Source organism: Cygnus atratus, chromosome 10 (assembly GCF_013377495.2).
Source record: "Cygnus atratus isolate AKBS03 ecotype Queensland, Australia chromosome 10, CAtr_DNAZoo_HiC_assembly, whole genome shotgun sequence".
Classification (NCBI taxonomy): Eukaryota; Metazoa; Chordata; class Aves; order Anseriformes; family Anatidae; genus Cygnus; species Cygnus atratus.
Window position 1 is genome coordinate 16,591,640 of NC_066371.1, and position 12,953 is coordinate 16,604,592.

The window sequence follows — 12,953 nt, forward strand, 5'->3', positions numbered from 1 at the left end:
TCTGCTCCATGAGCTTCCCTGGCACCGAGGTCAAACTAACAGGCCTATAGTTCCCCGGGTCTACCCTCCGGCCCTTCTTGTAGATGGGCGTCACGTTTGCTAGCCGCCAGTCAACTGGAACCTCCCCTGATAGCCAGGACTGCCGATAAATAATGGAAAGCGGCTTGGCCAGCTCCTCCGCCAGTTCGCTCAGTACCCTCAGGTGGATCCCATCCGGACCCATCGACTTGCGTACATCCAAGTGCCGTAGCAGGTCGCCAACCATTTCTTCATGGATAGCGAGGGCCACATCCTGCTCCCCATCCCCTTCCACCAGCTCAGGGTACCAGGTATCCAGAGAACAACCGGTCTTGCCACTAAAGACTGAGGCAAAGAAGGCATTGAGTACCTCAGCCTTTTCCTCATCCTTAGTAACTAGGTTTCCCCCCGCATCCAGTAACGGATGGAGATTCTCCTTAGTCCTCCTTTTTGCGTTGATGTATTTGTAAAAACGTTTTTTGTTATCTTTAACGGCAGTAGCCAGATTGAGCTCCAGATGAGCTTTGGCCTTTCTAATTTTGTCCCTGCACAGCCTCGCAACATCCTTATAGTCCTCCTGAGTGGCCCGCCCTCTTTTCCAAAGATTATAAACCCTCCTTTTTCTCCTAAGCTCGAGCCACAACTCTCTGCTCAGCCAGGCCGGTCTAGTTCTGCGTCGGCTCAGTCTTTGGGCACTGTGGGGACAGACCGCTCCTGAGCCATTAAGATTTCCTTCTTGAGGAGCGCCCAGCCTTCCTGGACTCCTCTGCCCTTCAGAACCTCCTCCCAAGGGACTCTGCCAACCAGTGACCTGAACATCTTAAAGTCAGCCCTTCGGAAGTCCAAGACAGCGGTTTTACTGGTCCCCTTCCTGACTTCGCCAAGAATAGAGAACTGAACCATTTCGTGGACACTCTGCCCAAGACAGCTCCCAACCACCACATCTCCCACCAGACCGTCACTGTTCGTGAACAGAAGGTCTAGCGGGGCACCTCCCCTGCTAGGGTCTCTAACCAGCTGCATCAGGAAGCTATCTTCCACGCTCTCCAGAAACCTCCTAGACTGCTTTCTCTGGGCTGTGTTGTGCTTCCAGGATATGTCTGGGAAGTTGAAGTCCCCCACGAGAACAAGCGCTGACGATTTCGCGGCTTCTGCCAGCTGCCTGTAGAACTCCTCATCCGTCTCCTCATCCTGGTTCGGCGTTCTATAACAGACCCCCACCAGGATGCTTGCCTTGTTGGCCTTCCCTCTGATCCTAACCCATAGGGACTCAACCTTATCATTCCCAGCCTCAAGTTCCTCAACATCTAAACACTCTCTAATGTAGAGAGCCACACCACCACCCCTTCTGTGCTGCCTGTCCCTTCTGAAGAGCCTATAGCCAGACATTGCAGCACTCCAGTCATGAGAGTGGTCCCACCACGTTTCCGTGATGGCAACCAAGTCATAGCCTTCCCGCTGCACGATGACTTCCAGCTCGTCCTGTTTGTTGCCCATGCTGCATGCATTAGTGTAGATGCACTTCAGCTGGGCCATTGCCATCTTCCCCGGCTCTGCCATTGTTCCCCCTGGCACAGCTCCAACAGGCCTTCTTTCAGCCCCATCCCCCTTCTTTCCTAGTTTAAAGCCCTCTCAACGAGCCCTGCTAGCTCCTGGGCTAGGATCCGTTTTCCCCTTAGAGATAGGGACCCGTCTGCGGCCATCAGGCCGGGTGCCGAGTAAAGTGCCCCATGGTCAAAAAACCCAAAATTTCTGTGTTGGCACCAGCCTCTGAGCCACGTGTTAATCAGGTGGGCTTTCCGTGTCCTCTCGGTACCCCTCCCTGCTACTGCAGGGATAGATGAAAACACCACCTGTATTCCTGCTCCAGCCACTAACCGTCCCAGTCCCCTAAAGTCCCGTTTGATAGCCTTCAGGCTTCTCTCATCAATATCATCACTGCCAGACTGGACTATCAAAAGAGGGTAGTAGTCAGAGGGGCGGACCAGGTTAGGAAGCTTCCTGGCAACATCCCTGACCCTGGCCCCAGGGAGGCAGCAGACTTCCTTACGGGTAGGTGTCAGGTCGACAAATAGGGCCCTCTGTTCCCCTGAGAAGGGAGTCACCTACAACGATCACCCTTCTGTCTTTCTTGGTGGAGGCTGTCTTGAGGCGTGGGGTCGGCTTCCTCGCCCTAGGCATCCTCATGGGTAGACTTTCTACCTCGTCCTCACCCACCGGCCTCTCAAGCTCCAGGGCCTCAAATCTGTTATGTAAGGGCACCTGGGAAGGTGGAGCCGGTAGGGGGGGGCGTTGCCTGAAAGGTCGAGCAGGGACCTGTCTCCATCCCTCCTCAACTTCTAGGTCGCCACCCTCTGCCCGACAGTGACAGGGCAGGGGGTCCATCCCCATTTGGGGTGTCTCACCCCGGTACCTCTCCTTCAGGCCCTGCAGGGAGTCACTCCACCAGTCTATCTCCCGCTCACACTCCCTGATAGCCCTCAACCTCTCCACCTCCTCTTTGAGTTCTGCCACCAGGCGGACCAGGTCATCCACCTGCTCGCACCTCACACACACGGCGCCTCTGCCTCCCTCAGATGGCAGCAACAGGCTCAGGCAGTCCCTGCACCCAGAGACCTGAACCGCCGCATTGTTGAGCAGGCGGCCAGTCTGGGTGGCCACAGACTTTCTAGTGAGAGTGCTCTGCCTACTGAAGACCATCGCAATCCAGTTAGCAGTCGACAGCCCTTAAAGATGTTGTTCTTATGGGCGGGGGGAAACTCTGCCCTCTCCGCCCTTCCTGCGCGAACTGCCGCGCCCACCCTTCTGACGCGCCCCGCCCTGGTCGCCGCGCTCCTGGTCGCTCGCGCTCCCTAGGGGCTGCTTTTGAACGGCCGGGGAGGGGGCGCTGCTGGCTCCGCCTACGCCTCGTCAGCCTCCCTCGCGAGGGCTGCCGGGTCCTGGCGGCTCCTTCGAGCGGCCTCGATGTCGGAAAAAAAGCCCTGCCTGTCCCGATCCCCCGCTCCGCTGCAGAACGCGTCTGCCCCGGAGCCGATCGCCTCGGCAAGGACCATCAAGTCCAACTCCTGGCTCCACAGAGGTCTACCCAAAAATTCAGAGCGTGTGACTAAGTGCACAGTCCAAACGCTTCTTAAACTCCGACTGGCTTGGTGTCGTGACTACATGCTTGGGGAGCCTGTTCCAGTGCACAACAACCCTCTCGGTGAAGAACCTCTTCCTGATGTCCAGCCTGAACCTCCCCCTGCCACAGCTTGACACCGTTCCCTCGGGTCCTATCGCTGGTCACTAAAGGGAAGAGATCGGCGCCTGCCCCTCCACTCCCCCTCGTGAGGAAGCTGTAGGCCGCGCTGAGGTCTCCCCTCAGCCTCCTGTCTTCCAGGCTGAACAGGTCAAGTGACCTCAGCCGCTGGTCATACGTCTTCCCCTCTAGGCCCTTCACCATCGTTGTCGTCCTTCTCTGGACGCTCTCCAGCAGTTTCACATCCTTTTTGTACTGTGGTGCCCAGAACTGCACACAGTACTCGAGGTGAGGCCGCACCAGCGCAGAGCAGAGCGGGACAATCCCTTACCTCGACCGTACTTGGTGCACCCCAGGGTATGGTAGGCCCACCTGGCTGCCAGAAGTATTTGAGTGTTTGAGTATTGCATGGACTAATTCAGTAGCTTTTGGAAGCCAAAGTTCCCTTCGTGATGTTCACATGTTGTGTATATGACTGTGATCAATGAATATCGTAGTACGCTCCAGTTTCTAGGATGTTACACCTAGGTGAGTGTAACTTGCAGTCTTGTGTACTCACTGGGTCAGACTGTTTGTCGTCCCCTCATGACACCTAAGGGACAACAAATGTGTGTTTTCAGTTTGTGTCATTCTTTTTAGAAGTTGGATATCTTTCACTTTCAGGGAGCAGGATCTTTGTTAACAAAGACTGAGATACGCACCTGGAGTTCCTTTTCCCAAACCTTATTTTTCTTCAGTAAAGGAGAGTAAGTGTCACATAGCCAAGAGGATACAACTAAATTTGCATTACGTTTGAGGAGAAATGTGCCAGAATTAAGGGAACATTGCTTGATTTCTAATCTTTTTGGGGTAAACCTTTTCTATTTGTCAGTAGAAAGGAGCTCTGTGGTTTTGTAATTTTTTTTTTTCTTTTCAGAGGGATGTCAGTTTCAGTTTTGGTGTATCATCCTAGAGTCCCTTTCTTGCAAATTGCCAATGTTTTGCTATCAAAGGGATTTAAAGAGATTTTGATAAGTTACTGTCTGAAGTCTTATGTTGAATTGTTAAGCAAAACATGCTGTCTGTCTGTAAATAGGTAAGTGACTCCTGCTGTTAGACATAGGGTAGTCTCCAGCAGTTGCTTTGTTTTAAGAGGGCAGTGCTGCTAGCAGAAAGGTCTTTGACAGTCGTCATCTGTGCACTTCTGATGATCACACAGGAACTGATCTCAAGGGCTTTCTATTGAGGAAACCAATTATATGGTTTTCAAGATAACAGCCGTTTTTGTGGTGATAACAAGGGCTATTGCATCAAGCAGCAGTCTCAACTTCATAATTCTCGTTGTTTTGTTGGAATAGTTTTCTGAAAGGAGCAGTTCTGGTCAGCTGTAAATGTGTGATTTGAAGAATGGTGGTTTGAATGCTCATCATTTCGTCTGGTTTTGGAAAAACCGGGGTGCTCTTGATTTGCACTGAGTCAGAATGGTCGCAAGAGGGAGATGCTGGCTTGGATTTGTATCTTTGCAGCTCCATCTAGCGTTCACCTTGTCTGAAGTTTACGGTTATATTTACAGCTGAATTAAATATTCAGTGTTTCAGTAAGGAGTTTTCTTCTATGCTGGTAGTAGGCAGTGTTCTTTAGAAAGTGAAGCTAAAGTGAAGCTTTTTTTTTTTTTTCTGTAGATATTTTAGTTAACTTTTTGAAAGGCAAGTAGAACACCTTCAGTATAAATGCTGTCGCTTGTCACACTGCATTAATTAGGCTCTGAGGTGGTAAGCATACATTTAAATTTTAACTTGCATAAAAACTTCAACAGTTAGCTAGCTGAAATATATATGCAGAAAGTTGATGAAACTACATTAACAAATCTGTATATATTTTTGAGACACTTATATTTAAGTTGAAGCAGTCTCAGTTGTAAAACACATGCACTCACTGCTGTGCTTTGGATTTGAGTTAGGGTCCAGCTACAACTTGACCGTGGGTGATGTTTTCTGCTTTAATAAGGTCACTTTTGAGTTGTGTGTGTAAGGTAAGCCACCTCTGTTGGAGTGCACAGCTCTGAAAGACTTCTGGGTTTGACTCTTTCATGGTAGAACTTGATGCTGCTGAGGGTTTCTTAGACTTTATCAATCTTAGACTTTGGGTTATGTAACTTTCCTCATGTTAGTGACCACTCATAGGAAATATTTTTCTTTTACTAGAGGCCCAAGGATAAATCTGGTTGCATTGCATATTTTCTCGATACGATAACAGGCTGATCCGTATCTTTTGATGTTCTTCTTTCAGGCTGTAGATGGAAATCAGTGCAGTAGTCTTCCTTTGTTTTGCATCAAAGATTATGCATTCAAACATCGAAGACAACACTGACTTAAATACAGGCCCAGGTTCTCAAGCACAAAGTGACACAGCCTGCAGGAAAAAGCATTGCTTGCCAAGATGGGGTTGGTTGCTTAGCAATGGGCTGTTTATCTGGAAAGGAACACAGAAAAATGATTGGGATGGTTTGAAAACATTCAAGTAAAAAGAGCTTTTAAAGTCAGCACTCTAACAATTTGCATGTGGAATCTGAAACGAATGGATTCTGCAGAAACTTGGATCTGTAGTTGAATTTGGCATGATAAAGACTTGCCCTCTCCTGCCTTACTTGTAAGGTAGCCAGCCTGCAGACTATACTACTGGACATGTAGGTCAGTGAGAACTGATAAGCTGATTTATGTGGGTGATCCTTTAGCAAACCCTGTGTTGTTCAGATACAAAGAAACATAGGGTTTTGTCCATCACGTGGGCATGTGATGAGTTGCAATGTAAAGTACCTTACTCTTCCAGCTACTGTTCATCTTGAGCATTGACTCAGTATTACAATATTAAGTACTTAATTCATTAATTCAAGAAGACACAAGGATTCATGTACACTACAGGCCATATTGAAGATGGCATAAGGGAGTTAAAGATTGGTGTGAGAATGATCTTGGACTGGAACAGAGAGAGAAATGAGCTAACAAAGGAGAACATTAATATAACTTGTGGCACCATAAAACTGTGTTCAATGCTTTGCATGCTGAGCTGTGTCCTCTTGTGGAAAATGCTCTTGGGATTGTCAGGATTTACTCAGAGTGGGACGCGGTTACCTGTAGCTCATGTCTTCTCTGTTTTTTAGCACTGGCTGATGTAGTAGGTGCTCCAGATGATGTGACGAGTGAGCAGCCATGTCACTACACATCTCTCTAAATTATGGCTGATTTCAGCCTTGTTAATCAAAGAAATTTCAGGTTGTCGTTATATTCAGGAAATTTGAGAGAGATTATTCAGCAATACTGATTTGTGTTCCATCTGAATATTTCTCTGTTCTGTGAAGTCAGTACACAGAAAACCGAGCTGTTAGAATCAGATAAAACTAAGTATTCGCCAATAATACAGTCACAGTGAATTTCTTTACTTTTGACTTAAAAATACTGCCTTTAGTTGATAATTGGTTAAAAATGTGTCTTTCAGAACAGCACTCCAGCTAGAGCAGAACCACACTTTGCAGTTGCTCTATTAAATTTGGAACTCCAAGTGTTATTTCATGTTTCTTGTTTACTTCCAGGTGGGTTTTCAAGCAGCTGTATGACAAAGGACTAGTATATAGGGGTGTTAAGGTCATGCCTTTCTCAACTGCATGTAACACCCCACTGTCCAACTTCGAGTCCCATCAGAATTACAAGGTCAGTATATGTGTACATGATGCATTGCAGTCTAATCTATACCATCCTCTACTTGGATTTGTAAGGCTTTAGTATTTTTTTGCTTGGTACATAGGCATGTTGTTATATTATGAGCTGATAGCAAAAAAAAAAAAGCTTTTTTATTGAGTTTAGCTGTGTTTGTTTGGATTATTTGATCTTTGCATTCTTCCTTCTTCTTGGTTACTACTTACAGGTATTTGAGGCATATACTTTGTTTTACTCTGCTAAATTACTCTCATTTCCTCTGTTGGCTTTCAAGGTGAATATTGCACTTGTGCTGGGTTTTTGTTGTAAATACTTGCAGGAGAGCTGTAGCATTCCCTGGCTGTGCAGATCTGAAAGGAGGAAGGGTCTTTGCAAAGTTGAAATCTCTCGTGGGAGATTAGTAAGGATTATCAAAGATCATGTTTGGTTGTAGCTCAGTGTTATTATAGGTCTTGTAAGAATTGTTAACTCAGATTGATAAACTCCACGTAATGTTTTTCTTAATATAAAACTAAGTATACCATGCATTTTTAAGATGATCCCTTGAAATGAATGACTAGATGCAGCTTTTATTAGCAACAAACATGTTACCACATGCATGAAAGCAGAAACTCTGTCCCAGTTTTTCCAATTTTCACGTTAGTTTGTGGACAGAGGTTTTGTATTCTTTACTATCCCCACCCAGGCCTCCATGTCCTTGTATCAAAAATCTTTTATTTACGTTGTTACAGCAGAAAGCTAGCACAAATTGTACATCTGGTCCTTTTTACATCTTGCCTAACAAAGACCAGTTTGCTGGCCAAAAATAGTGTTTTTGAAAAAAATGTTTAAATTAACTTGTATAATGCTGTCCACAGATACTAGTGCTTTCTATATTTCAGAGGAGCAATTGACCATATTGAAGAACAAAGGTTTTTGTGATTTGGAAGTGTCACCTACAAAGATATCTTGTTGTTTTGTGATTGTGTGACAACTGAAATAGTTAATAAATACAAGTAAAGTAATCTACATTTCATATAGGCTCAGATTAATGAGCTTTCTTTGGAACAAAGACTATTTTTGTGTGCCCTTTTTCCATAGAACAATGCTTCTCTTCTCTTCTCTTCTCTTCTCTTCTCTTCTCTTCTCTTCTCTTCTCTTCTCTTCTCTTCTCTTCTCTTCTCTTCTCTTCTCTTCTCTTCTCTTCTCGTCTCGTCTCGTCTCGTCTCGTCTCGTCTCGTCTCAATAAAATACTTAGATGCTATTTCTTACTCTAGAACGAGTAGGGTGTGGGCTTACATATGCTGCTGTGCCACTTCATGTGAAAGATATCTTTTTATCTGTTCGAGGTGGTATTTTGGAGATTGGATCATTACGAGTCTGTAAGCTGGTATGATTTATTGTTGGCAAGACCTGTCATTTCTGGGTGTAAGGCAGCTGTTATCTTTCTTGATGTGAAAAGCAGACTTTGGCTTCTGTTGATTGATCCCATGAGAAATAGGACACAGGAAGCACGTTTAGAAATTGACTTAGGTGTCTAATGTAGACTTGAGTAAACTTTGTCAGTATCTTGTATTACGTGCAACTGAAGAGGTGTTGTCTTCAACTTAAAGCAGGTACAACTTTGCGTGCAGAAAAAAGTATTGAACAATGTCATTATTTGGAAGCTTGGGTGTTTTTTCATGGCTTTCCAGATGTAATTATCTACCAGGTCAACTTAGTGCTTCAGAAAAGGTGAATGATCCTACAGTGCTGTTTCTCAGTTGTTAGAGACAGAATGGTAATGATAGCTCAGCCTTTGCTCACATCAAGCGCAGTACAAGAGTTATGTAATATTTATGTTTTACTGTTGACTGCACCAGATGTTCACAGAAAATTCCCTCTGGAACAGCCCTTAGCTCAGACATAAATAGCTGCTTGTCCCGTGATGCAATTAACTGTTCCGTGATGCTGGACAGAAACCAGAGCGCCCTGCACCAGAAATGATGAGGGGATAGGACCTGTTTGTATGTTTAGGGCCTGTGCATATGACATTCATTTTCTATTTGGCATTTAATATTAATAATAAAAATTTAACGTGCAAGATTAGACTTGCTTTTCAATCTATTTTCTCTAATATATGAAATACAGAGTGAACAACTAGGGTTGTTTTTGTCTGAAAGAAAAATTTGTTTTCAGGGGATTCTTTTGAACCGTTTGACAACAAAATTTCATAGAGCAGCTGCTAAAGGTCTTCTTCCCTGACATTTTTACTCTTATAAGTATTGATGTACTTGTGTTTTTAAGCACTCAAAGCTTCTATTTTTCGTTCCTAACAATGGTTTCTTAGTAAGATATTTCATCTTCTGAAGTGATGGCTATTCCTCCTACTCCCTGACTCTAGAGGAAAAGATGGGAAAAGGCTTTGCGTAGCAGTAGTTGAGAAACTGCTGATAGTCTTGACAGTTGAGATTAATTATAGACTTTTTAAAAGGGATTATAAGAGGTACCTGAGGGAACTGGCACTCAGCTCTCTGGTGCTTTGGCAGATAATTCCCAAAATCTCAGAGCTAATGCTAACCCTTAACTCCGTGGCCTTGTCAGGCTGATAGTTTCCACTGATATAATGGGAGAATGTTGGGATTGTTATCTTTTTCAAACTTTCTTATGCTGCCACTTCAACTTCTGTCACTGCAGAGATGAACTAGGCAAATTGAAAGATAGATTTGGGCAGATGTCAGCAATAGTAACTACTTTGACTTGCATTTTTTCACTATGACTTGCATTAAATGTGTTGTCTCTTTTTCCTTTTGACTTTATCTTGCCTGTTAAGGATGTTCAAGACCCTTCAGTGATTGTGAGCTTCCCGCTGGATGAAGATGCAAGTGTCTCTCTTGTTGCTTGGACCACTACTCCTTGGACCTTACCTAGTAATCTAGCCCTTTGCGTTAACCCGGAATTGCAATACGTAAAATTGAGAGGCAAGTGTTAAATTAAGATTATATATAATGAACCCTTTTTTCTTCAGTGCCTTTGAATATGTGCATATATTTTGTCTGATAGACTGTTTTATGCTACATTTAGTGCTTTGTTGGGACTGGATCAGTGTTATTGTAAAAAATGAGATATGTTTCCCATGTGGCTGATGGTTTCCAACTGCTGTGCTCTTTTTATTTTATCTGTTGCATACATTCTGAGGGCTGTTCCCTAATAAATATTGATAGCTGAAATAATGAACAAGAACAAATGCTTTATTTGACCTCTTAAAGTCACATTATATTTGAAAGGCAGGAAGGTGTGGCTGGGTATCCCTAGCTTTTTCTTTTCCCTCCTGTTCCTGGGGATCAGGCTCATGAGCAAGTTACTGGTATGTGACAGCTAAATTGCAGTAATTGAACATCTTTGTTCTCTTAACCTGTAACGTTAGATGGCTAATGGTAGTCACATTATGGGGAAGAAAGAGGTGGAAAATGGTAGTCGATCAGCAAGACTGTTTTGGGCAGTTTTATAGCTAACATACCATCTTGCATAAACTGAAAAGTTTTGTAATGGTGCAAATGAGGGTATTCAAGTGAGATTTATATAACTTTTTTGCTTTGTCTTATATTCTAGATAATGCCACAGGAAAGATTTACATCTTGATGGAATCCAGGCTTATAGCCCTATACAAATCTGACACAGAATATGAGATACTGGAGAGGCAAGTACATAAAGTATTACATACTTGCTAACGTCCAGTATTTTTATAGCTCAGAAGTTAAGTGTTTCAAAAAGTTGAATTTTGCTGTTGCCTAAAGATGACTTTCCCTATGTGGTGATACTTTGTGTGTATACCTTGCAAAAAAACTATAAAAGATTGGAAGTTGCTATGACAAATTTGTCTTGAATATGAAGCTCCAAATAGAATAAAAGTTTCATTGGATTATTGTATTACAGCAAAAAATAAATAAATAAAAAAACCTTAGTCCATTTTTCCTTCAATTTTGTTTGTTTTTCCACCATTTTTATGAAAAACATTGTTAATTTAGAAGTCTCTAAAATAGGAAATTGTGCAAATGTGTAACAAGTTTAAAAAATGGTCTAAGTACTTAAAGTGAAACGGACAAGAAAAAACATTGTCTTTAGCAAACAAATACTGCTTCTGCAGAATTGTCTACCCAAATTAAGTAGTTAGTGGCAGTTATGCTTTCTGAAAACTGCTTATTCATCTTGGTTGAATTGAAAAATACGAACTATTTAATAAATTGGATAGGGAACACAAGTATTAAATTATGTAGCCCTCTTAGAATATGTGGCTTTGCTTCTTTTAAATCTTTTGTATAAAAAAATCAGTCTGATAAAGGGGTAATAATAAATATTTGGCTTTATTCAGTCCTGTGCAATGGTTTTAAAGAAAAAAGCTAGAAGATTGTGAATGACAGCCCTTCTTCACTGGCATTAGTTATTTTTGTCTTTTTACCCCAAGCAGTTGAAAGTTTTACATCAGCATTTTTCAAATAAAAATTGTGTGTCGTGCACACATGTGAAAAGAGGCTAAGCAATTATATGTATTAATTGAATTGTAGGAATATAGAGCTAGAACACCTGCTTGTTTTCTACTCTTATGCTCATACTATGACAATTGAGTAATTCCTATTTGTTTTTCCCCTCTGTCCCTGCACTGTCCCCAAAGTGAATTGACATCATCTGTCACGTACGCTGTAGTCATTTGAGGTGGTACTCAACTTAAAAAGATGGTCTTTCAGTGCTTCCTTTCTTCACTGTGGACAGAACACCTGATCTCCAGATTTGCTTCCTCTGTTTTTCTTTCTCCCTTCATTCATCAATAAAAACACCAAATAGTGTCAGTGTTAGGATACCACTGGAAATGTAAACATACAGTCACCCAGTTACAATGCTTTTGTATTTTGTGTTTGCCAGAATGACATGGGAAAGTATCAAAAACCAACACTAAAACTTGGATCTATCTGCTTGATTGCTATTCAAGCTAGCTAGTTTGCCTAACAAAGGAAGTAATTTGGTTTGATGTGACTTATTCTTGACAAATTCATGTTGTGTGTTTAGCATCACTCTTTTTAAACTGTTTGATCACTTAAACTTGAATCAAGTTGTTACTTTGGTCTGACTTTTTTTAGGTCCATCAGTGCCCCATTTTCCTCTTGAAGTCTAGGTACCGTGCTTCTTTCCAGTTTTTGGAAATTTCCTTAGTGTTTAGGAAAAAAAAGTTTCTACCAAAAGTACTCTATTTTCTATTTTGGAATGCATTTCTTAGACTTGAAAATAAGCAAGGTAGATGCATTCCATTTGTAGGTCTATTATGCTTTGGTCCTGGATTGTTCTTTTCGTGGAACTCTACAAATTAAATTTCAGTAGCGCTGCCATCATTCATTTCGTGTATCAACGAATGCATTAAATATGTTAGCCTTCCTTGTTGTGTTTTTCTCTTCATCAGAATTGTGGAATAATAGGTCTGTACCTGCTGTAAGACAGTCATACAGAAGTTTGTTGTAGATGCTTTTATCCCTGGCTACTTGTATTTCTAACTTTTTTTTCCTCATCTTTTGATTTTTTACCTCTATGTACCTAAATATAAGGCTGCTGGCAACTTTTATTCTCTTTGCAGAGTGCAATTTTTTCCTCTTTCCATATTAGTGCTTCAGTCTTCTCTGACTGACGTTTTTTTTTTTTGTCATACTACAATTTTTTACATTATGTAATAAATCATTTTTCTCAAACATGAAATGAGGGAGAAGAGGTAGCTGGTAGTTCAATGGATCTTCTGAAGATTTAGATCTAAAAAGTATGTAAATTCATGGAAATGAACTTTTCCTTTTTCTACTTTTTTTTCTCACTTTTTTTCCTTCTAGTTCCCTTTTAAATTTTCAAGCAGTTAGGTCTTCAAGGGAGAGATTCATGACACTTGCTCCATACTAGGTGGCAGGCTGAGGTCGTGGAATAATCTTATATTAAAAATTTTCTGTATCTGAACTTTCTGTATCTGAATATCCCCAGCTTTTCTTTCAAACCTGACTTGGCTGCTTTTCTTC

At 42.6% G+C, this 12,953-nt stretch overlaps 1 protein-coding gene across 1 annotated transcript in view; it reads left to right on the forward strand.

Annotated features, from left to right (window-relative positions):
- IARS1 (isoleucyl-tRNA synthetase 1) overlaps positions 1–12,953 on the forward strand; it is a 105,792-nt gene that overhangs the window by 10,558 nt on the left and 82,281 nt on the right. The window contains exons 7-9 of the mRNA XM_035558434.2: positions 6,825–6,942; positions 9,740–9,887; positions 10,519–10,606. Of these exons, the coding sequence (XP_035414327.1) occupies positions 6,825–6,942; positions 9,740–9,887; positions 10,519–10,606 (354 nt within the window). The remainder of the gene's footprint in view (positions 1–6,824; positions 6,943–9,739; positions 9,888–10,518; positions 10,607–12,953) is intronic.